General features: G+C 39.9%; 1 protein-coding gene across 1 annotated transcript in view; it reads left to right on the forward strand.

Annotated features, from left to right (window-relative positions):
• The first annotated feature begins 661 nt into the window (after nt 1–661).
• The window catches only part of srbd1 (S1 RNA binding domain 1), a 389,487-nt gene continuing 364,910 nt past the window's right edge, over nt 662–25,238 (forward strand). The window contains exons 1-3 of the mRNA XM_039738094.1: nt 662–854; nt 10,933–11,006; nt 21,317–21,554. Of these exons, the coding sequence (XP_039594028.1) occupies nt 10,933–11,006; nt 21,317–21,554 (312 nt within the window). The 5' untranslated portion in view covers nt 662–854. The remainder of the gene's footprint in view (nt 855–10,932; nt 11,007–21,316; nt 21,555–25,238) is intronic.

A 25,238-nucleotide genomic window follows, 5' to 3' on the forward strand; every position in this document is an offset into this window, starting at 1 on the left:
ACATCACATTTTATTTAATACATTTTTGGAAGGGTACACAGTTTTTAAGTCGAGGTCCATATGCAATTAACTAAACCTGAACCACTCATTTCTCAAAACTGAGGCAACTACTCACTCACCAAATTCCATCGATTTTCAAACCAGCCTAAGAATCTCAGACAGGAAGCAGACCAGGACGGGTCACCACTCTCACAAAACGGGCCAATTTGAGACACCAGTCATCCCGTTAGCCTTTGAGATGTGCCAACTCAACGCCAGCTCAGTGACAGGGTAACTTAAATGGTCTGAAGGATAAGAATTATGTGAGCATGTTGATTACGTCATGCCTTTTTAATACTCGTACTGAGATTCTGCATCATTTTTAGACAAATTAGTTCAAGAATCCTTATTTTGCAGGCGTTATTCTTATTTTGCTATAGTGATGGACGATTTGCAAACGATTCACTCATTTCGAACTACTGCTGTTTTTCAGTAAATCATGAACCAATTCATTAGTACGAATGCCAGTTTTGACTGGACACGTCGCGGTCTCTTTAAACAGATAGCTGTCGTCACTAGAATATACCATTTACATGGGGGGGTTGGCTATATCTGTGCTTAAAAACTTGCGCACCTGTATTTGGATTAGACTATTTAAAGGCAGTGGTGTATAGTATAATTGGCATAGTTTGTAACTATTGTGAAATTAGACCTTATATTAAGAAAATGCAAGATGCATTAAGTTGGATTATGTCGCAGCTCCTCCTTTTCGCTAATATTTGCGGAAGTGCTAGACGGGCATTCTCTGTCCGCTGCAGAGCATCGGTCTACAGATTGTGCATGACTTGGATTGATTTCGCAGGGATTTATACAAGGTAAGTGGTTGTTGCCTAACTAGAGAACTCCCCTGTATTATTAGGGAGGCGTAAACTGTCGAGAGTTATGGCCTGATTTTTTGCCTGACCCCGCCGTAGTCTGTGGGCCACGCTGAGACTGGCGGTAAATTTGAACATGGAGAAGGATGTCTACGGAATGGAAAGACGTTGAGAATATTGGAGTTTAAAGTATAGGAGTAAGCACATACCCGCCGATCAGAATACTGGGAAAGGACATTAAGGTAACTGACGATCCTTGGTCCAAGCAAGGCTATAGTCACTATAAATTCAGTACTGATTTACTGTATGGTGTTGTAACGAATGCAAGATACTGACAATCGCCGGGTGGGTCAGGCGATCCATGGCTAGGGTGCAGGTCCAGCGCGCCACCAGCCATGCGCGCACACACTCCGATAGTCCTAATTAGCAGAAGGACGCGGACAAAATCTAAATTGGCGTAAACCGCCTTAATTTAGAACGTTCATGAGAAAAATAATCATTTACTTTATGATGCATTGAAGACAAAATATTTTCAATCGAAACAGACATTTTGTAGAAATTCATAGAGGGCTAGATTCCCAGGAAAGGATACAATTATTAACCGTGAAATAGTATACAGTAAATCAAAATCCCACATACTTCTGTCATTTTCAAATATATAGCAAAAATATATGTCATTTTTAATCCTCTAGGAGTTTTCGAAGACTAAGCCAACCGGTAAAAAAAAAAAAATCAAATATCAAAAATATATTCGTCATCAGTAACCTCGAAATAGTATAAAATGAAGCTCCACAAGCCTATATTGACCGACCCCTATTTTTTGAGGCTTTGTCTAAAGCAGTAACATTTACCCTCTCATATACCATTAGGTAATGGTCCCATGGGGTTAGCTGATATTGCATGCACAGCTTCAATTGTTTTTGATCATATTTGATGAAGACACCTCTTGATTTACTCTTTATTATAAACGTGTAATTTCCTTGCTCAAAATATGGTCTGAAAATAGCCTAAAAACTAGGGATTTTAGGGTCTGAAGGACTAGAAATAGGGTGTAGCACATTGTGTGGTATATCATATTTGGGGTTTTTTCTCATACAGGTAAGTCAGGAGGTGCAGGACAAAAAAAAAAACCCTAAAGTTATTTAAAAATGTTAATTCTTATGAACATAATGAAGTGCCATGTCTGCACCTCCACTCAACAGGGTTGCCAGATCTTGCAAAAATTGCCAGCCTGGTGAAAGCTCAAAACTCTCACACAGTAGCACTAGATGCCAGCCCAGTGATTGATGTGTTTTTTCCTTTATGACCTTAATATAAAATTGAAGATTGGGTCCCCCTTTGAGTTTTGAGCACAATAATAAATATCTGCCATCTCAGAGCCTAGGGATGGGTGAGTTGTTTGGTCCCCCTTGGTCTTCCAGCCCAATGTTCTATATGTATAACCACTTGTATTGTTGACTTCTCAGGGTATCCCTATCTCCAACCTCTAAAATAGTCTGCAGCTTCCCCAAAGGGTGTGTCTCTGTAATAGGTCCGGGTCATGACCCTATACTTTATGACCATGGTTTTCCAGTTCAGTCCTGGGGCCTCCCTATGTTTACAGGGTTTTGTTCTAACCAATGACATAATCAGTGTGTCATGATCATATTGTTTAAATAGTTGTCCTTGTTACTTATTCTTTTGTTTTGCATTCAGGTAAGTGCAGGACCTGCCCGGGGTTTGTTTCCTGCCTTGCGTCCTGTGTTGGCTGGGATTGGCTCCAGCCGACCCCCGTGCTCCTGTAGTTAGGATATAGGGGGTTGGATGATGGATAGATAAGTGCAGGAATGTGAGATTTATATTTCTAAGAAATATTTCTCATATCTTTAAATTCTTCACATTGTTTTGTCCTTTTTCTTTTAATTCACACTTATTCCATTTAGTTTGCTTGCTTAATTGTATCCAAAAGCTTAAAATTTAATGACAAGCAGTGCGGGCACCAATGCAAATTAAAAATATTAAAGGACAGCTATTTCAGTGTGACCCTCTTGTGTGCTTATCAGGAACAGTCATGCAGGACTAAAGAGACGTGACTCATGATATGATGCATTAACTAACAATTAATTAATAGGAAGAAGCTGGAAAGGGTTGAAAGTTGACTTTTTTTAATGTTAAAATGGTGTACAGTTGGGTTCCATCAGTTTTCTGTTTTCACTTTTCATGCATACTGCTATAGTACAATGAATGTCTTACATGATGCTCACAAAAACAAAAAACCTAACATCAATATCTCAATTTATCTTGGGATTCACAAACCCATTTTTCATTTGTATCCATATAATTCACGTGTTGTCTTTAAGTTTGAAGTTCCGCTTGACTTTCCCATTATGCTGCTGTTCTCTGTGTATACCTTTTCTGTTTTGTTTTTTGGGCTGCAGTTGATCTGTACCCATTTCTTTGATGTATCTTTCTCTGTTTCCTTTGCTTAAACTAGAGGGCTTAGCCCCCTGCTCACTTTGCTGCACTACTCGCTAGACACTTTGTGCTTCTGCCGTTCGCATATGGGGATGCGGATGTACAATTTAAACAGTTTTTTTTATTTTCATGGGAATTGTTACATATGCATAATAGAACTAACTATTTTGCATTACAGCGAATAATTAACCATATTAAAAAAAAATATTAAAGCGTAATAATTTGAATGTAAATTGTTTCATGTTGCGTTAGAGTTATTCATTTTGTAATACGATTTTGTTCTGTTTGGCTTTGAAATTAACACGCAAATACTTTTTTAAATGTACACTTTTACTGTAAAACTTATAACTTGTAAAAATATCGCATTGAATTTTAATTCTGTGTTTTGGACTTTCATTGTGACAGTGCACCGTATAACTGCCCGTGATTGAATTTTGTTTCTTTCTCCCTATTAAATAAAATGACTCTCGAAAGTTTGGCTCTGAGATTTGCTAATTGTCTTTTATAAAAGCTATTCTAACGGGAAACTGTTAACGTTTTAATACGATTGGCATATCAAGATTTCCTTTGTTGTCTAATGTTATCTGCGGAAGATGTACTACATTACCCTTCTTGGATACATCCTTCTTTCTACAGTAATTCATGCGTTGGAAGACCAGATGGTGTTAACGGTTGTTGTTATTCTTCCGGATATTGTAAGTTGATGTTTTCATGTTCCGCATGTTGACCATCAACTGTTTCAGCATAGTCTATTGATACGCATTTAACTGATCGACATTTTTGGTGTTAATTCGTTTGACTTCATTGTTTGTTGGTGTTAGGATTACCTGTGTACTCATTTTTTTTCTGTTTCAAAGCCTTCGTGATGAAGTTCTTGTTTTGATTTGGAAAAATGGTTCAAGGGATTAGAACATAAGTAGGCAAAGAATCAGAGAGAAGAGGTCCAATACTTCTATTTTATTTACTTAATCAATTATAATATTTAAACACATATAATGCAGTAGCGATAGCCGACAAAACAAAACAATACTTACAGACATATAAAAAGACCCTGAGCCATCATCCTAGACCAGTAGACTGAGGGGGCCCGCTTGTCAGTCTTGTCAGAGGACCAACTCATTTGCCTTTCAAATACCGGGCGGTGCGCGCAGTCCCCACGGTTGAGCCTCCGAAGAAACTGAGGGCGAAGCCTTCCCTTATATACTAATTGAGCGTCCTTGCCCAAAGCGGCTTACGTGCAAGCAGTGTATATAGAAGTGATTAGTTTCAGCACACACACACACCTTTCCACGGGACGCGGTGTTGTTTTGCACTTGGTCCTGACGGAGACGGCGTCTGGTACCAAAAGGCACACAAAAATAAGAATTGCGTAGTGAAGCCCCTCGAAGTGAAAAACAAGTCAGCATAACCTTGGCTGTATCTTTAGAACATTCCCGGCTGTTTTTTCCCAAAACATTAGTAATGCAGCTGGGTTCCGCGCTGAAGCGACCAACGCCCATCTGCTCTCTTTATTTCACCTTTGCTTTTTACAGAGAAAAATCCTTCCATTACAGTTCTTCACTAAGATTTGGCCATAATACGTCTTCTTTAATTGGGAACTTAAAGTGAGAAAAACATAAAAATTGATAAGAGCTGGGAGAGCAGGAACTGTGTCTGTCAAAAGATTCACACGAATGAGAGGCGAGAGGACCATGTGCAAGGTTGAATATGGTGGAGAGGAGGGCATGACTTCAAAAAATGTCATTGCCAAAGTCTCATCTCACGGGACTTCTCTTCAAAAAAGTCTTGTCTTGTCCCAGGATTTTTTTATATAATAGAGCGATTATCTTATTAAAAGAGCTACAGTATAATGAACTTTCATGCCCAAGTGGTATCAGTGTGGCTATTTAGCTGTTTGTTATTTTAATTTTCCCTAATGTTATCTGGGTTATGATTCAAAATTGGAAAAAAAAATAGTCTGGATATTTGGCTTTTTATCTCTTTTGTTTATGCTGTCCGAAAGATTTCTGCTTTAGCTCTAGATAGAAGTCTGTTTTCTTTAGAATTGTATGATTCACATACAGTGCCCAGTCTCTACTGACTGACTTTCAATTAACTTTTTCTGCTCGTGATATGGATGATATAGGTGTTGGGGGTTTGGGAAGAGTTCACCATCAATAAATCAAATGATCATTAAAAACTGTGTACTGTATTTACTCAGGTTGTCTTTTGTATTATACTAAATTTATTTGGAGAAAAGCAATTAAAATGTGACAAATAAGCAGAAACGGAGGCAGTCAGGAAGGGAGCAAATACTTTGAATTTGAACTGTAAGTTAGAATCCCATTGCTCAATATCACTAAGAAAATGTGGTAACTTTAGGAATTAATACTGTGCCTTTAAAAATAATCACTCAGTATGTTTTCTAGGGTTTCCTAACAGGAATCAAGCTCTGGTTCTCCATTGGATTGCAGGGAAACCATTAAGTATTAAGTGAGAAAGTATACTGATTTACACAAAAAAAGAGAGAGGTTTGCTTGGAATGCTTCCCCATGGTTCACCAAATACAACTGGGCACTACATTTTATTAGTGGACTGTTTTGTACATTATTGATCTTTGGACAGCTGTGGTTTTTTGAGACTAATAGTTTCTTTTGTCTTACAATGAGACAAACTATTATAGAGCTATGTTATCTTTTTGTGTCCTACTGCAAAAAACATTGCTCTTTGTCACTGGTTAACTGAATGCCATCCATCCTCTCCCGCTTATCAGAGATTGTGTCGCTGGGGCAGCAGCTTCAGCAGAGATGTCCAGACTTCCCTCTCCTCGGCCACTTCTTCCAGCTCTTCCGGGGGAATCCCGAGCCGTTCACAGGCCAGCCGGGAGACATAGTCCGTCCAGCGTGTCCTGTGTCTTCCCTGGGGCCTCCTCCTGGTTGGACGTACCCGGAACACCTCGCCAGGGAGGTGTCCAGGAGGCATCCTGATCAGATGCCCGAGTCACCTCATCTGACTCTTCTCAATGCCCCTCTTGGATGACTGAGCTTCTCACCTTTTCTTTAAGGGAAAGCCCAGACACCCTGCGGAGGAAACTCATTTCAGCCGCTTGTATTTGTGATCTCGTTCTTTCGGTCACTACCCATCGCTCATGACCATAGGTTAGGGTAGGAACGTAGATCGACTGGTAAATTGAGAGCTTTGCCTTACGGCTCAGCTCCTTTTTCACCACGACAGACCGATGCAGAGCCCACATGACTGCAGACGCCGCACCGATCCGCCTGTCGATCTCCCGCTCCATTCTTCCTTCACTCGTGAACCAGACCCCAAAATACTTGTACTTGAGTTTGAGTTCAAGTATCTCGAGGTCTTAACTGAATGCATTTGTGTTAATCACTCAAACATGTTACTTTAGATAAATGTGTTTTCTTGATAATAATAATATTGAGTATTCTCTTCGTGTTCATTTTAATACAACATATAATATTTCAGGGTCATTCCCTGTCAAATCAACCGATTTTCCGGGAACCCGACACACTTCAGTCTCAAATAATTCTGAGAAAACAATACCAAATGTTGTGTTGTGTTATCCAGAGAGACACCCTGTGAAATTATTTTGGTGTAAGATCAATACTTTCTAAGATCCAGCCAATTTTAAAAAGGGAGAGGGGCGTTAAATTTGACACAGCTGTATTTTTCTTCATCAATTTCACACGACCATACCTCAAGAACTAAACCACCTAGCAGACTCGCATTTTGCATACTGGTACCTTTTCATAGGTATAGTATGGAACAAAATCAAAATGTTTGGTCCAGATGACACCACTTGATAAAAGCAGACCTTCGGAAAGGGGAGGGGAATGGGAATTTTGCGTCTTTGACTTTGACACGTATAGGCTTTCAGAAACCATACTTATTGAAGTAGCCAGATGAGATTTTTTCATATTTAGATACCTGCATGGGGCTTTTCAAAAGGTTATAAACAAACAAGCAATTGCATCAGGGTTTGACCAGCAAACCTCTCAAGCTGGTCTGAAAACGATTTTTTTTTTCCACGTTTAACGTACAGTGGAAACGTCCAGGCATTTTTAGAATTATTTTCCCAGTATCCTACACGGTTCCTTCTTTCTCTAAGAACAATCTTATTTTTCTTATGTGAGTCTTATTTTTATTTTCCATTCTAAACATGGGTTGAACTCGCCAATAGTATGAACAGCAGCTGCTTAATTTATCATTAAATACCACACTAGTTATAATGAAATGTTAGCATCTTGGTATTGCAGCAGCAGGAATATGACCGGTTTCATTTCTGTTTCAAACAAAACGCAGAGTGTAGAGCACCTTTGTCTTTGAGATCAAGTTGTACTGCCTCCCACTGACTGTTGTAGATGCACTAAGCAGTGCAGTGACACACTATAATGGCACCCAACAAATATCGTCTCTAGGTGGCCAGTGGAGAGACTGCAGGATAGTTTGGATGCTTGGAACATATTGGGATGTCTGATTCTACTTCACTCTTGTCACGAATCACACCGATCCAACATTTTTCATCATACATGCACTCAACATACTACAGTGCGGCTAATGTGAGGGACACCTCTGATCATGAGAGGGCAGGATCTCAGCTGCTCCTCCAGTGGTGAATATTCGGACAGTCGATTCACTGTCTTCCCCAGACACCCGGCTGTCTTTTGAGTCTGCCATCTTCTATAGGGATGTAACAGTGGTATTCTCGAGTACCGGGTACGCTTTTGGCCATGGAGAATTGGATCCTTTGCTCGGCAACATGAGATAGGATATCCTCATTTGATATGGGGGGAAAAAAAAGTCTGACATTTTTGATAACTTACTGATTGAAAACTCAATGAATACCATTACTGACACATGGCACATTCAATTTATGTTTAGGATGGGAAATAAACATGAAAGATTTGCATAGAAAACGTAAAGTTTATGTTTTAAAAAGAATGGACAGTGGACTATATGAATAGAATATAGAATAAATCAAAAATATTTTTAAAAATATCTGCACATTCTCACATTTCGTTAGGGTGCTCGGAAAAAGAAATCCAAAATGATATATTTGGATTTGAGAGGTTTGCTGTTCAAACTTTTCTGTATTTTGCATTTTTTCAGAAAGCCTATACAGTTATCTGTGTATGGGGGGGAATCAAATGTCTGTGTTGGTTACAGATATGTATTTCTGGGGCCTAAACATGGCTAAGCCAAAAACTTAAATTAAATTCTGGTCAATTTCATGCGGCTCCTTTGACCGTGCAGGTTCATCTGGACCAAATATTTTAATTGTGTCACATACTATACCAATTATTGTACCACCCTGCAAAGTCTGAGCCTGGCCAGTGTTTTAATTTTTGAACTCTGGACTTGTAAAACTTGATGAAAAAATGAGTCCGGATAGAATCAATACCCACCTCCCCTTGGTAACCTGGCTGACTAACATCGGTACACCTGGTATTTTTTGAGTCTGAAGTGCATGGGCCATTGGTTGATTTGATATGGAATGATTTGTTCCTTTTATAAAACTAGGGGGCTCTGCCCCCTGCTTGCTTTGCTTGCCAACCTCTTTGTGGGCACTATGCTCCAGCCACTTTGCCTTTCTGCCACTCACGTATGTGGATTTCACTTTCACCAAACAACAAATCTTTTAATTCTCGCGGATACGCCTCTTCATTGGGGAGCGCAGGATCTGTGTCTGACAATGGCATTCACACGAATGAGAAGTGGTTGGTTTAAATGTTTGAGAGGAGGGTGGGACTTGGCAAAAAGTCTTGTCTTGCGGGACCTGAAATTATCTCCGAGAAAGTCTCGTCCCAAGATTTCCTTTTATAATAGATTTACATTCATTGTCAGTCTTTGTATATTTTCTAGGACAGTGCAAATCTCTGGTTCTCTCCTACCCATTGGATTGTGAGATTTTATGCTAGCAGAGAATCTTCCGTTTTTGTCTCCACATAATGTATGAATCAGCCTTCATGCTCCACCTTTCTTGTCAGGCAGTGTTTTGAGATCAGAGAGTTATTCTCTGATTGGTAGTTTCAGAAAACCCCAGTAAAACGGAAATGATTATCATTGTCCAAAAATTTTGTTTCATTAATGAGAATATAAGCTATACAGTGATTCCTTGCTATATCTCACTTCGACTTTCGTGGCTTCACTCTATCGCGGATTTTAAATGTAAGCATATCTAAATATATATCACGGTGTTTTTGCTGGTTCGCATATTTCTGCGGACAATGGGTCTTTTAATTTATGGTACATGCTTCCTCAGTTGGTTTGCCCAGTTGATTTCATACAAGGGACGCTATTGCAAGATTGCTGAGAAGCTACCCAATCAGAGCACATATTACGTATTAAATAAAACTCCTCAATGATATAAGATATGCTTCCCGTGCGGTGCTTTGCATACTTGAAAGCCCAAACAGCACGTATTGATTTTCGATTGTTTGCTTGTCTCTGTCTCTCTCACTCTCTCTGACATTCTCTGCTCCTGACGGAGGGGGTGTGAGCAGAGGGGCTGTTTACACAGAGGCTATTTGCATAGAGGATACGGACGCTCCTCTAAAAAATGCTGAAAGACTACCTTCACATTGCCTTCCTTGTAGCTGCTTTGTCCGGCGGTGCTTCCCATACTTAAAAGCCCAAACAGCCCTATTGATTTTTGATTGTTTGCTTCTCTCTCTCTCTCTCTCTCTCTCTCTCTCTCTCTCTCTCTCTCTCTCTCTCTCTCTCTCTCTCTCTCTCTCTCTCTCTCTCTCTCTCTCTGACATTCTCCGCTCCTGACGTGTACCTCTTTGAAGAGGAACATATGTTTGCATTCTTTTAATTGTGAGACGGAACTGTCATCTCTGCCTTGTCATGGAGCACAGTTTAAACCTTTGACTAAAGGGTGTTATTTCATGTCTAGAGGGCTCTAATAATGTTAGAGAATATATTTGGAAGGTCTTAAATAGGTTTTCTATGCTCTAACTGTGAAAATATTCGATTTATAAATAAATAATCCTACTTCGCGGAAATTCATTTATCGCAGCAGAGTCTGGAACGGATTAACCGCGGTAAACGAGGGTTGACTGTATAGCCAACAATATGTGTTAGCTGTTTCTGACTGTGAAGTATGGACATGAGATTGTGACCAGAAAAACAGCACAGTCAATTTTAGTGGCACACAGATTTTCATGACTACTTCAGTTAAGATAGCTTATTTATTGGATTGTTAATTTTTACTTTTGAAAATAACTTTTATATATATTTAAATTATATTTGACTAAAAAAGTGTTCTGACAGCCCCATTGTCAAATTTTATAATTTATCATACTGTGTGGATAGCTAATGAGTGGTTATGATTTGAATTCATATATTGTATTGAAATTTCTGTAAAGAGTTCTGCTCTAGCCCTCTGTTCCAGGTAAAGGTGAGACATTTGGGCTACCTGAGAATCCAATAATTCATCTTGATGGCAAGACAGGTGCATGTTAATGTTTACACTGAGCATTTTTTTATACAGTGGTGTGGTATCAGAATCTAAATTTAATGACTTGGTACAAATGCTAAAGTATTAAAAATAGCAGAAAAAAATATTAAATTGCAAGTTGCATTGTTCAGTTACTTTTATTTTTTACATTTATTTCAGATGATACGAAGAACGCGTGTCACCACGTGCAAGCCACAGTATTGCGAAGATGACGATGAGTCATTGTTGGATGAGTGAGTCCTACTCTATGGAGAACATTTAAATTATTCATATTGGATATGCATGTGTTGCTTTAAACTTTTGAAACATTTAATCTGTATCGCTTAGCCTAAATTTGTAAATCTGAATTACATACTGAGAAATAAAATGAAGGATTTTAAACTTGCATCAGATGAAGGTTCAATACCTGATACTTTTTATTTCACACTTTAACTACATTTCTTTTTGCACATGCAGATTGATATAGCTATTACCTGATTCCTTGAAATTAGAGAATTGGGTATAGCAACATGGTCTAGTTTCAGTTGTATTCGTTCAGTTGTTTTCACCTTCAGGCTTATATTAGTCTGAGCTTCAAATCATTTTTTATTTCCAAAACCTGATAAAATAAATAATTATAATAGTAAACCCTAAACCGCAGGGGATGCAAAGATTGTGAAAGGCAGGAATCTACCATTGATGAGGCCTCAGTTCATGTTCTACGCACAGTGAATCCTTTATTAACCATTGATGAAATAATGAACTACATTGCAAAACTAAATTTAATCATATATAAACTGCCCAAAAATGAGGTTTAATGTGTGATTTAAGTGTTCCCATCAAAGTGGTCAAGTGGAAAATCTTTTCTGAGTAATACTGTAGTAAAAAGTCAAGCAGAATTACCCCTTTTATTAGCTAACTAAAAAGATTACAATATGCAGGCTTTCGAGGCAACTCCGGCCCCTTCTTCAGGCGAGATGTAATACAGATCTGTCTAGTTTTTCTCACATAGAGTGCAGTGTCTGGACATTTCATGCAGAGAATTAGGTAGACCACATTAGATGATCTGCAGGAAAATTATTCCTTTATGTGATGTTCTAGTCGGCAGTGTGGTATAACTGCACGGTCTGTATTGTAAATGTGAGCACACGTTTTACATCTTTTCTGTAGGGAGGGAAATGTGCCATTTTCTGTTGGTTCACTTAGGGAGTTTCAGACAATTAGTTGCTGAAGGTTTGGTGGTTGTCTTTGTGCCAGGAGGGGAGGTTCAGGAAATACATTTTTCAGTGTTTGGTCATTGTTTAGCATTGGTTGAAGTTCTTTTATAATTTTTCGAAGTGCTTCTAGATGTGGGTTGTAGGTGACAACAAGGGGGATGCGGTTCTTGTTGTCTTTGTTTTTATATTCCAGAAGGTTGTCTCTGGGTATGGCAGTAGCTCTTCTCATTTGAGTGTTTGTTGTTTTGGGGGGTATAACCTTGTCTGATGAACTCCTGTCTGAGCTCCTGCAGTTGTTTATCCCGGTCTGTTGGGTCTGAGCAAATACGATTGTATCGTATTGCTTGGCTGAAAATAATGGAGCACCTTATACTTGGGGTGGATCTCTACAAGAAGGAACTAAAAAAGATAGGATCAAACCAGCAGACAAAGGGGTGCTTTAGTTATCATGAACACATCAGATTATATATAGGAGGCACAGACACAAATGTCCAATAGTATGCATTATTACAAACTACAAGACCCCACAGATCTCTACAAAAAGGAACTAAAAAAAGATGGTAAGTAGCTTTCCTCTTGACATCAGGGATCATATAAACAAACAATTCCTGAGAACCCCAAAATGGGTTACTTCTACATGCTTCCTAAAATCCACAAAGAAGGGAACCCAGGAAGGCCTATAATCTCGGCAATTGGCTCCCTTACAGAAAATATTTCAGGTTGGGTGGAGCACATCCTTAAACCCCTCTCCTGCAATGCAACCAGCTACATCCAGGACACCACTGACTTCTGCAATAGGCCCCTTACCTGAGGGAATCTTACTGGTCACAATGGATATTGAGGTACTTTACACAAACATCCCCTATGATGATGGCATATTGGCATGTGAAATGTACGTATGACAACATCATTCACCCACAAAGTCAGTAATAGAAGTGATAAAATTCACTCTGACACATAATTTGTTATGTTTTTGGACAAGATTTCTTCTTGCAACAAATGGGGACTGCAATGGGCTGTCAGTTTGCCCCTCACTATGCAAACCTATTTATGGCAAAATTGGAGGAAGATTTTATATCAATGTGCGTCTTAAAACCAATGTTGTATCTGTGTTACATAGATGACATCTTCATAATCTGGACTGCCAGTGAGAAGGACCTCCTCCATTTTCATAATGAATATACTGTAATTCTTTTCACCCCAACATAAGCTGAAGCTGAATTACTCTAAAACAGAAGTCGGCTTCCTTGGCACCACCGTTCAACTGAAAGACAACACCCTTGTAACTTCTGTTTTTCACAAACTGACAGACAGATGGACCTAACTGAGAAGTCATAGCTTCTACCCCAAGCATATAAGGCACTCCATTATTTTCAGCCAAGCAATACGATACAATTGTATTTGCTCAGACCCGACTGACTGGGATAAACCACTGCAGGAGCTCAGACAAGATTTCATCAGACAAGGTTATACCCCCAAAACAACAGACACTCAAATAAGAGCTACTGCCATACCCAGAGACAACCTTCTGGAATATAAAAACAAAGACAACAAGAACCACACCCTCCTTGTTATGTACAACCCACATCTAGAAGCACTTCAAAAAATTGTAAAAACTTCAGCCAATGCTAAACAATGACCAAACACTGAAAAAATTATTACCTGAACCTCCCCTCCTGGCATACAGACAACCACCAAACCTGCAGCAACTAATTATCCGAAGCTTCCTAAGTGAACCAACAGAAAATGGCACATCTCCCTCCCTACAGAAAAGATGTAAAACATGTACTCACATTTACAATACAGGCCGTGCAGTTATACCACACTGCCAACTAGAACACCACATAAAGGGATCATTTTCCTGCACATCATCTAATGTGGTCTACCTAATTCTCTGCATGAAATGTCCTGACACTGCACTCTATGTGGGAGAAACACTCCGCCAGAGAATGAATTTACACAGGTTACACATCAAGCATGGCAACACAGATGTTCCTGTAGCGGCTCACTTCAATAGCCATGGACACTGTGAGAGGGACTTTAAAGTCAGTGCTTATGGGCAACTTCAAAACACAGCAAGAGAGAAAAGAAGTGGGAAGTCAAACTCATGCTAAAATTTAATACATTACAACATGGTTTGAATAGAGACATGGGTCTTATGGCCAGGTATGAAGATTGTTTGCATCTGTCAGACTGACACAGACAACCTGACTACAGATTCACATTGTATGGAAGTTCAAAAGACTTTGTTGGACAGTTCTCTTATCCAAGGATCTTGACCATACATTGGTCTTCTTTCTTGTTAAATGAATCTTAGCCTGAAGAGGTCTATTCATTTTGTACATTTAAGATGTCTCACTTAAACCTTTATCAATGTTGTTACTTGTCCTAGTGTGTGTTTAAACACAGGGAATTCCAGTTTCTGTATTACATCTTGCCTGAAGAAGGGGCCTGAGTTGATTTGAAAGCTTGCTTATTGTAATCTTTTTAGTTAGCCAATAAAAGGAGTCATTTTGCCTGACTTTTTACTACATTCATAATGGCTAACATGGTACAACACCTGAGTCATACTGTGTAATTCTTTGAGAACAAAATGATGTAACAGCAGTCAATGAAACCCCAAATCACCAGCCCATTGAGGGCTGAATTCAACATCACACTGAAAATCAAGTGAAAAATTGAAATCACAGGCTGATCCAACCAGTTTCATCATGGCTACTCATAATGTGAATCAGTAGTGTGTATGGCACCTGCATGCCTATGTTCACTCCCGACAAAGTCTAGGTCTGCTCCTGATGAGACAGCGGATGGTGTCCTGGGCGATCTCCTCCCAGTCCTGAATCTTTACATCAGTGAGCTCCTGGATAGTCTGTGGTGCTACTAGTTACTGTCTGATGCACCCATACGTAATGAGGTTCTCAATTAGATTCAGGTCTGGGGAATGTACGGGCTAGTCAATCGCATCAATGCCTTCGTCATCCACAAACTGCCTACACACTCTGGCCACATGAGGCTGGGGAATGTCTTGCAACGGGAGGAACCCAGGTCCCACTACATCAGCATAAGGTCTGATTGTGGTACTGAGAATTTCACCCCAGTACCTAACAGCAGTCAGGGTACTGTTGTCTAGCACATTGCAGTCTGTGTTTACCCTCCAAGGATATGCCTTCCCTGACTATCACTGAACAACTGCCAAACCAGTCAAGCTGAATGATGTTATAGGCTGCATAACGTTCACCACAGTAGTTCCAGTCTTTTTCATGTCTGTCACATATGCTTGGTGTGAAGCTGCTGTTATTTTTTTAAGAGAACGGTGTGCAATTGGTGGAGCTGCCAATTGTGGTATTCACTTACGAATGCCAGTGGTGCTGCACAGTGATGGGTCACAGTGAAGTCACACTAGAGGACATCTGGCCTTCATGATACCCTCACAAACTCTCTTTCTGACAGTTTGGTCATAAACTTGCACACCAGTAGCCAGGTGGAGGTCATTTTGTAGGGCTCCATCAGTCCTGCTCCTCTTCCTCCTTGCATAAAGGAGCAGATACCAGTCCTGCTGCTGGGTTGATGCCCTTTTATGGCCCTGTCCATCTTTCCTCGTGTAACAACACCGTGTCTTCTGGTATGGATGTGTCGTTGTGGAGGAACTGGACTACCTGTGCAACCTGAATAAGCTGCAGGTACTGCCAGACAAGGACACTAGAAAAATGCAAAACTAGAGAAGAATCAGTCAGGAAGGATAAGGAGAGAGAAATTGTCTATGGCCACTGTCTGCAAAACAATTCCCTTTCTGGGGCTTGTCTTTCTGTTACCTCTCCAGTGCAGCTGTTGTCACTTTCATTTACACCTAAGCAGGTAATGCTTATGCTTCCTAAATGGACAGATGATATCCCTAAAGCTTAACTGACTTGGTGTTAAACGGTGATCATTAATTTCCTTAATTCTTTGAGCAGTGTATTTGAGTAAATCCATCCATCCATCCTCTTCCGCTTATCCGAGGTCGGGTCGCGGGGGTAGCAGCTTAAGCAGAGAGGCCCAGACTTCCCTCTCCCGCCCCTTCTTCCAGCTCTTCCGGGAGAATCCCAAGGCGTTCCCAGGTCAGCCGGGAGACATAGTCCCTCCAGCGTGTCCTGGGTCTTCCCCGGGGCTTCCTCCCAGTTGGACGTGCCCGGAACACCTCACCAGGGAGGCGTCCAGGAGGCATCCTGATCAGATGCCCGAGCCACCTCATCTGACTCCTCTCGATGCGGAGGAGCAGCGGCTCTACTCTGAGCCCCTCCTGGATGACTGAGCTTCTCACCCTATCTTTAAGGGAAAGCTCAGACACCCTGCGGAGGAAACTCATTTCAGCCGCTTGTATTCGCGATCTCGTTCTTTCGGTCACTACCCATAGCTCATGACCATAGGTAAGGGTAGGAACGTAGATCGACTGGTAAATTGAGAGCTTTGCCTTACGGCTCAGCTCCTTTTTCACCACGACAGACCGATTCAGAGCCCGCATCACTGCGGATGCCGCACCAATCCGCCTGTCGATCTCACGCTCCATTCTTCCCTCACTCGTGAACAAGACCCCGAGATACTTGAACTCCTCCACTTGGGGCAGGATCTCTCCTCCAACCCTGAGAGGGCACTCCACCCTTTTCCGGCTGAGGACCATGCTCGGATTTGGAGGTGCTGATTCTCATCCCAGCCGCTTCACACTCGGCTGCGAACCGATCCAGAGAGAGTTGAAGATCACGGCCTGATGAAGCAAACAGGACAACATCATCTGCAAAAAGCAGTGACCCAATCCTGAGTCCACCAAACCGGACCCCTTCAACACCCTGGCTGCGCCTAGAAATTCTGTCCATAAAAGTTATGAACAGAATCAGTGACAAAGGGCAGCCCTGGCGGAGTCCAACTCTCACTGGAAACGGGCTCGACTTACTGCCGGCAATGCGGACCAAGCTCTGACACCGGTTGTACAGAGACCGAACAGCTCTTATCAGGGGGTCCGGTACCCCATACTCCCGGAGCACCCCCCACAGGATTCCCCGAGGGACACGGTCGAACGCCTTTTCCAAGTCCACAAAACACATGTAGACCGGTCGGGCAAACTCCCATGCAGTAAATATAAACTTTAAGTAAAATATGAAAGTTCATATGGTACAGCTTGTTTCCCCTGGCCTACAGGAATTCATATATAAATGTTAGCTGTTTAAAATATTTTAGGATAAGGAAAATGTTTCTTTTCAAATTATTCTCCTATTTTTACCTCCAGAAAAATTAGCTGAAAATGTATGAAGGTTTTTGTTTTTTTTTTTTTTTTCCCCAACAAGAAAAAAAACTATTTATAACAGAAACATGTAAATACCAGCATGTCAACATAAATAGGAATGGGATGTCTAGTGTCAACTGCTGTACCGATGCAGTTTTAGGACATGTTCTTCATGTCATATGTTTTGAAGCAGTCATCAGTACATAGTCCAATGTCTCAATTGGGACAGTAGAAGAGTGCTTCTATGCGCACTTCTCTTAGAATTTTTTTTTGTTGCTTGTACATGAGAGAGTAGTATGTCAGTGCCTGATCCACATGAAGGATGCTGCTCATTGTGTTATTGTAGGCTACCGTATCACAAGGCTTAGTGACTTGCGCATTTCCCCTGACACAAACATTGACTGTTGCTGTATTGTGACCAGTTGTAGGGGTGGGTAGATTCAGTCCTGGAGGGCCGCAGTAGCTGCAGGTTTTTGCTCCAACCCAGTTGCTTAATAAGAAGCACTTATTGCTCAAGTAACATTTCTTCATTTTAGTGGTCTTGCTTGTTAAGATTTTGAACCCTTATTGTTTATTTTAGTCTTGAACAACTGTAGTCTTGGTTTTTAATTGCTTCTTATTGGCAAATGACAAAAGAAACCAGCATTTCTCCATTTAGTTTGTTTCCATTTACATGTGTGTATTTATTATGCACTATTTGGTTTAATTAAATACTTGGAAGGAAAGTGAAGAGACAAAAGGGAAGCACTGAGAATAACTAATCTGTTTTAGACTTCAAATCATTTGGATGATTTCCTTAAAAAGGAAAACAAAATCTAGGATATGAGCATGAATTGACATGGCAGAGTTAAAGCACTAACAAGCCATGAAATAAATAATTGACAAGGATTGTTTTCTAATTAAGCATCTGGGTTGGAACAAAAACCTGCAACCACTGCGGCCCTCCAGGACTGAATCTGCCCACCCGTGGCTTAGAGGGTTAACGTCTTTCTCGTCCCTGCAATGTTACTTGACTGGAGTCACCACACATATCATGGCAATTTGGTCATACAGTGCCGTATGCATCAGTTTTACTATCCATGTCAATGTCTACTGACCAATTCTCATTATCAGCACTGTTGCGTTTTAAATGTTTGTTTTTAAAATTGTCTTTACAGCTTTTCATTTCCACACTATTTTGTGTTTTGGTTGAAGAATCCATCTCACTGATGAATGAGTTACCACAGAATGGCAAAATGCATAGAAATAATTGTGATTTATTTTGGAGCATGATGTAATTTTATTCACTAAATGGTAACCGATTGCTTCTGTGACTGTTATTCATGCTTAATGCAGTACTTTGGATCATAACAACCTGTCCCAAAAGATACAGTGGAACCTCGGTTCACGACCATAATTCGTTCCAAAAGTCTGGTCAGTGAACTGAAGCAATTTCCCCTATAGGATTGTATGTAAATACAATTAATCCATTCCAGATCATGCAAACTGTATATAAATATATTTTTTTAAAGATTTTTAAGCACAGATATAGTTAATTACACTATAGAATGCACATCGTAATAGTAAATTATATGTAAAAACATTGAATAACACTGAGAAAACCTTGGACAACAGAGAAAACTAACATTGAGTTCACGCTATAGCATTGCAACCCGATCGCTGTAAACACTTTTTTTAAACAAGTTTTAAGCACAGGGGGAAAAAAAAAAACATTAGAACAAATCCGAACTTTAAAAACCAACCACAAGCAACCAAGAAAGAAAACATCGCAGGAGTTCACGCTAATAGCCTTACAACCTGATTGCTGTAAACGTCTTTTTTAAAAGAGTTTTAAGCACAGGGAAAAAAAATTAACATTTGAAAAATCTGTAACTTAACAAACCACCAAGAAAAGTAACATTGCAAGAATTCACGCTACGAACCGAAAAATGAGCATTTGAAAAATCTGTAATACAAAAACCTTGCATGAGTCAAGTTCTGGCATGAAGTGAGGAGGAACTGGGTGGAGAGGAGGTTACAGTGCTTAGAAGCCATGGTTAACTGCAAAACCACACGAAATACTGTAGAGCACAAAGAATTCACAGGTAAAGCACGCGCATCTGACTGAGAACAATGACCAGGGAGAGGCTGAACAGATGCTTAAATACAGTAATCGTTGTGTACGAACCGGAAGGGAAATGAAATAGAGCACAAAGAGTTCACAGCGAAAGCACGCATGCACGTGCAAACACGCACATCTGACCGAGAACAATGCAACACGTGTGGAAATCATCGGCGCGCACAAATCGAAAGGGAAACTGGCTTGTTCATATACAGAGTGTGTGGTCATGAACTGAGGCAAAAGTTTGACGAACGTTTTGGTCATAAACTGAGTTGTACATGTACCGAAACGTTCATGAACCGAGGTTCCACAGACAGAGGCTCAGAGTTAAAACCAAAAAGGTTAATCAACATAGGATAACTTATATATATATATATATATATATATATAAATATATATATATATATATATATATATATATATAAAATATAATAATTTCTTTTCTGGTTCATCCTGCTTCCACCTCAAAACCGGTCCCGCCCACACGCAGCTGACACTGCATTTCTCGATTCCTATTCATTCTCTTCCAAACCCCTCCCCATGCTGCCAGCAGCTCCTCTTCAAAACCGGTCCCGCCCACACTCAGCCGACACGGCATTCCTTGCCAAGCTTCTGAAGTACGCTTACAAAATAAAGAAAACTCTACATGCAGCGAAACTTTACTTCTCCAGCTAGATTCCATGCTCAGAACCATCAAACCCTTCGCTAAATCCTACAAACACATGCATGAATGCATGAAATTGCTCAGTCCAATCCAACAACATCTATACGAATGCTTTTCGAGGAAAACCCAAGGCAGGATTTACAATGATACAATGCCCCGACATGTCACATCAATGTTGCAGCGATTTTCGTCGGAGAAAATGGCGAACCGTCTGCCAAAAGGGACATTTGCATCTGTCCCATAGGCAACTCCTGTAAACAGATTTGCACGCTCAATATGAATTGCGATCCTATGGTTTACCCACTTTTATTCCCCTACCGAGCATTGGCTGGCACAAAGATTTACAACATGTTCCCGATAAAAGAATCGCCAAGCGAATAAGGCTTACTCAATGCCAATTTTACATGTACAGATTAGCAATGAGGAATACATTTAGTATTTTGCACTCCAGCGGCGAACTATTCCAACAGTATGTCGTAGATACGTATGTTAAAACACAGGGCGCGCGTCTCAACTATCTTATATTAGACCAACAAGTTTTGCGCGTGGAACAATACAAAGGACAGTCAGACGCACTGCAAGCAAACGCTGAAAATAACAATGTACGTGTAGGCAAAATAATCATATTACCATCCACTTTTCCAGGAAGTCCAACATACATGCAGCAAAACTAGCAGGATTCCATGGTCATAGTACGTAAATTCAGACAGCCTCATTTATTTATCACTTTCACATGTAATCCTGCTTGGCCGGAAATTCTACATGCACTGTCAGATAAGATCGGAGCACAGACCTGACATTGTAGTACGAATCTTTTGGATTAAGCTGCACGAATTACTTAGAGACATTCTACAACAACATCTTTTTGAGGTTGTTATCGATTATATTTACGTAATCGAATTTCAGAAGCTCGGCCTTCCTCATACCTACATGCTGTTTACTCTTTACAATAATTCTAACAACCAGTCTTCAGCCACGGTCAGTTGTACGTGGCTTTTTCTAGGGTTAGATCTTTCGACTCATTATCTGTCACCACCAAAACACCTATTCACAACTGCGTCTTTCAAGAAGTATTTTATTTCTTCTTGATTTCAGAATTCCTTTCTCACCGTTTTCCGTTCCTAGTCTTACACCGCCGTATGCTATGGCAGGCTTCGGCTAGTAACTACTAAAACATTAGTTATTGCATTCCTTAATGAAGCAAGAAAAACTATACTGTTTGATCATGTTGTTGTTTTGATTTTTTTTTTGCAGTGGAGCACAACATTAAAAAGTTTAGTATTATCCCACTTCTTCACATTATTTTGTGTCTTATCTTCATTTAGCACTGCTGAAGATGAATTTGAAGATGAGGACGAATGGAAACCTCAGGAAAAAAAGACAAAAGTTAGTAAGAATATATCAGCTTCTCGGCAGAAAACCCGGGCTCCTAAAACAGAAAAGGCAAAAGTTCAGAGAAAGACTGCTGTTAGAAGAAAGAAGGCAGAAAAGGGAGAAGAGACCTCTGTCACCCAAGCACTGGAACATGAACCAGTGGAACCATTGAAAAACGTCAAGGAAGAGGTATTTCTTTTCATTCCATTTCTATGTACTTGGTTAAAAATGAATAGGAAATGCCTTGTAAAGGGACTGATGTAATGGAAAATGGAAAACATTCCAGTAGCAATTAAGATGTAGTAGCATTTTAAGGTGCCAGTAAAATTACCATTTGGATCTATGACAACAAGCTGTTAGATTTTGCAAACATGACCTATATTTGGTTAGCACAGCATTTCTCAACACTCTTAACCTCCATGAAGGCTGATTTTTATTTCAATTTGGCTTTTACCTACTGAATAGCTATATAAACATCCTAGTATGTCCAAACAAAGTGGTTTTAGTTTTTTTTTTTGGGGGGGCCTCTTACTGTGATATAAAAATGGAATTTGTGTTTATAAAGGCTAACTTTTCTTGGCTATACTGACTGACATGAAATGTTATCTGTGATTGGACTGAAAGTTTCTGTCACTTCATATGATTTTAAAATCTGTTGTATACGAGTGCTTTGCAGTTGGCACATTTGAGTGTACTGGATGCTAGTTTTGTTGCTGAACACCTCGCTATTGCATCTGCCAATGAACACTGAATTTGTTCTTAAAACAGTAGCAAGGTAATGCAGTAGCTAGTGCTTATATTATATTAAAAGGAATAATTTTAGAACAGTTTAATACAACATATTATCTGAATACAGTATATGCATTCGTCTAATTCCACCACCTGAAAATTGTCTAGTACTGTATTTGTTTTTCTGGTTTGTTTAACTGTTAATGAATTAAATTATTTTTGTGCACTGCCCTTGCCTTGATATTAGAAGGCATTTTGAGCCCTAGCCATTTGGGTTTAAACAGAGGTCTTCTAGTTGCTTTGTATTAAGAACTCCATTATTATTGTTTTACTAAATACCCATACCACAGCTATATTACTTTCTATAGATTTGACAACCAGAAAATCCTACTATACCATGTAATGACTGAATAGGACAGACCACACTTTAAGCTTTGAACATTTTCATCGATTTCCTTTCATTATTGTGTATGCGGCCACATTTTATTTTTCCCACACACACACAGTGCACAAACCACCAGCACTATTGCTCAGTCTCTTTTCCCTCTTTTGTCTTTTCTTCTTCTATGCTGCCTCCACTCCTCTCCTGCAAGTTTTGTCCTCTGCCTCCCGACTCGGGTTGCCTGAATGGAGTGAGGAGGCCCTTTTTATAATGTACCTGGATGTGCTCCAGGTGCTTGTTGATGACCTTCCTAAAGCACTTACTGGTGTGGCGGAAATGTGGCCTGGGTACCAGGAAGCACTCCGGGTGTACCTGGTTCCCGTTCCAGCAGCACTTCCTGGTGTGGTGGTAGTGCTGCATTCCATGGCTCTTGAACCATCCCGGCTCCCCCTGGTGGTGGCCATGGACCTCAACAGGGTTGAGCTTCCAGGTGGGCTACCCTCTTGCGTCCCGGGGAAGATATTGCCAGTCCTTCCATTTTCCAGGCGTCCTGGTGGGGCAAGGTCCCTAGTTGTCAGCCACAATAGATAAATGCATAAATACTCTATCTCTCTCTATCTATCGCATTTATATAGCACTTTTCTCACTACGCAAAGCGCTCCGCAATTGCAAGTTAAGGGCCTTGCTCAATGGCCCAACAGAGCAGAGTCCATTTTGGCATTTATGGGATTCGAACTGGCAGCCTTTCGATTGCTAGTGCAGATCCCTAGCCTCAGAGCCACCACTCCGGCTATAGATATAGATATCTGTCTATCATATAGTAACTTACATCTGTCTGTCTGTCTGTCATATAGTGCTTTATCTGTCTGTCTGTCTGTCAGTGCTTTCTCTATCTATCTATCTAATAGTGCTTTCTCTCTATCTATCTGTCTATCTATCTATCTAATAGTGCTTTCTCTCTATCTGTCTGTCTGTCTATCTATCTAATAGTGCTTTCTCTCTATTTGTCTGTCTATCATGTATATCTAAAATCTCAAAAAATGTTGATGTAAAAAAAAAAAAAAAAAAACAACTTTATGGAATCCCATTTAAAGTTTACTAGTACTTATTATTTTTGCCCAAACAGTGTGTATTCTGACTGTGATAAAACAGTTGGTAACACAAGTTTACACACCCTTTTTGAAATTTCAGATGTTGTTTATGTAAATGCTAAAGTCAAGGCATATCAGACATTATTTTCACCAATGTACTCAAATATTTTAATTTTATTTCCAATAAATGTGTGTTTAGTCACGGAGTGCTTAGATGGACCAAGTTTAGTGCTGGGAATTGCACTGTGAAAAGACCATCTGTTTACACTGATACCTCAAAGCCACATTGGCAGCAAAAAAAAAATCGATACAAATTATGATGCAAATAATGCATTTATATTTAGCTTGTATTAAAGATATTATCAGCATACAACTTTAAATCCAGGCTATATTGGTAAACCCAAGATAAAAGTCAAAAAGAGATCAATGTAGCTGGGTTGCTTTTAGTACTCTACCTGTTATCTCCAGATGTTGTGGACTGGGAAGAAGTTGTGAAAAGTGACAGAGAGCTCAATTCAAAAGGGCCAGTGTTGAGCAGATAAGCAGCTGTGGTGCAGCCGCCTGTCCAGGATTCCGCAGTTGTGGGGTCTTAACATGCCAGGGAGTGGTGACACTTTTTGTAATATTAGGATAATATTGTTTTGATGCAGTATACCAATTAGGGCATAAATAGGAGTTTTGCCTCTCCTTTCTAGAAGTCTCTCTAAACATAAAATGTTATCTGGCATTCTCCCGGCAGAGCCCAAGAAGGGCTTTCTCATGAATAAAATCAAGCACTATATAATAAAATGGAAAGGAGAGTACTGAACCATGATAATAATGATAAAACTGTATATTGTATATGAAAGATAAATACTTCATAAGCAGGTTGCTTGTGCGAGTTCAAAGCTTATTAAATACACTTTCTACAGTGACATAGAAAATCATTTTATCTTTACTGCCACCTACAAATTGATCAGTTGTTTTGGTTTTTAGGTGTCTTCACATATAATGTAAGAAGGACCTTCTGTGGTAGCCATGTGTACCTGACTGTTCACTTGAAACAACTTGGCCCTCTGTGGACCGATTTTGTTGAAATGTGGCACAATTATTCTTCAAAGACATTTGTCAAGACAGTTCAATTTTCATCGAGATATCTTGGAACAGATCCTACTGTTCAGAGTTTTGAAATTTCAAAAAGTTCCATTAAAAAGCATTGGGGAATCTGCTCGTCTGTCTTGACACTGAGAAATGTCTTGTGCAGCTTCAGCTACAAATTAGCTTACTGTTTCAATTGCCTTTATAGCAGTTACACCAACTTGTAGATTTTCCACCTTTACATGCCAGCCGCTTGAATCTCCCGCTTGAAAGACCCTCGCATGTAAACAGGTTATACAGCAGCACGATTCTTCTCTTCTATCACTACAGGCCTATTTGGTTTATATTTGTAACCACATTGCATTGTAAAGTGCTGTTAAAAAGCATGTATTTAATGTAGTCTACTAACATAAGTACTGTAATTGCTTTCTATTGTTGTTATTTTTGAATATGACTCAGAGTTGTTACACAAATATTTAATAAACAAAAATGTGATAACTGACTTAGGTGAAGCAAATAAAAAATGTTAAATACGTCATCTTTCATATCGGTTAACTCAGTTGCTGAACGCATCTGAATGTTACACCATACGTA

This window comes from Polypterus senegalus, chromosome 16, assembly GCF_016835505.1.
Source record: "Polypterus senegalus isolate Bchr_013 chromosome 16, ASM1683550v1, whole genome shotgun sequence".
NCBI lineage: Eukaryota > Metazoa > Chordata > Cladistia > Polypteriformes > Polypteridae > Polypterus > Polypterus senegalus.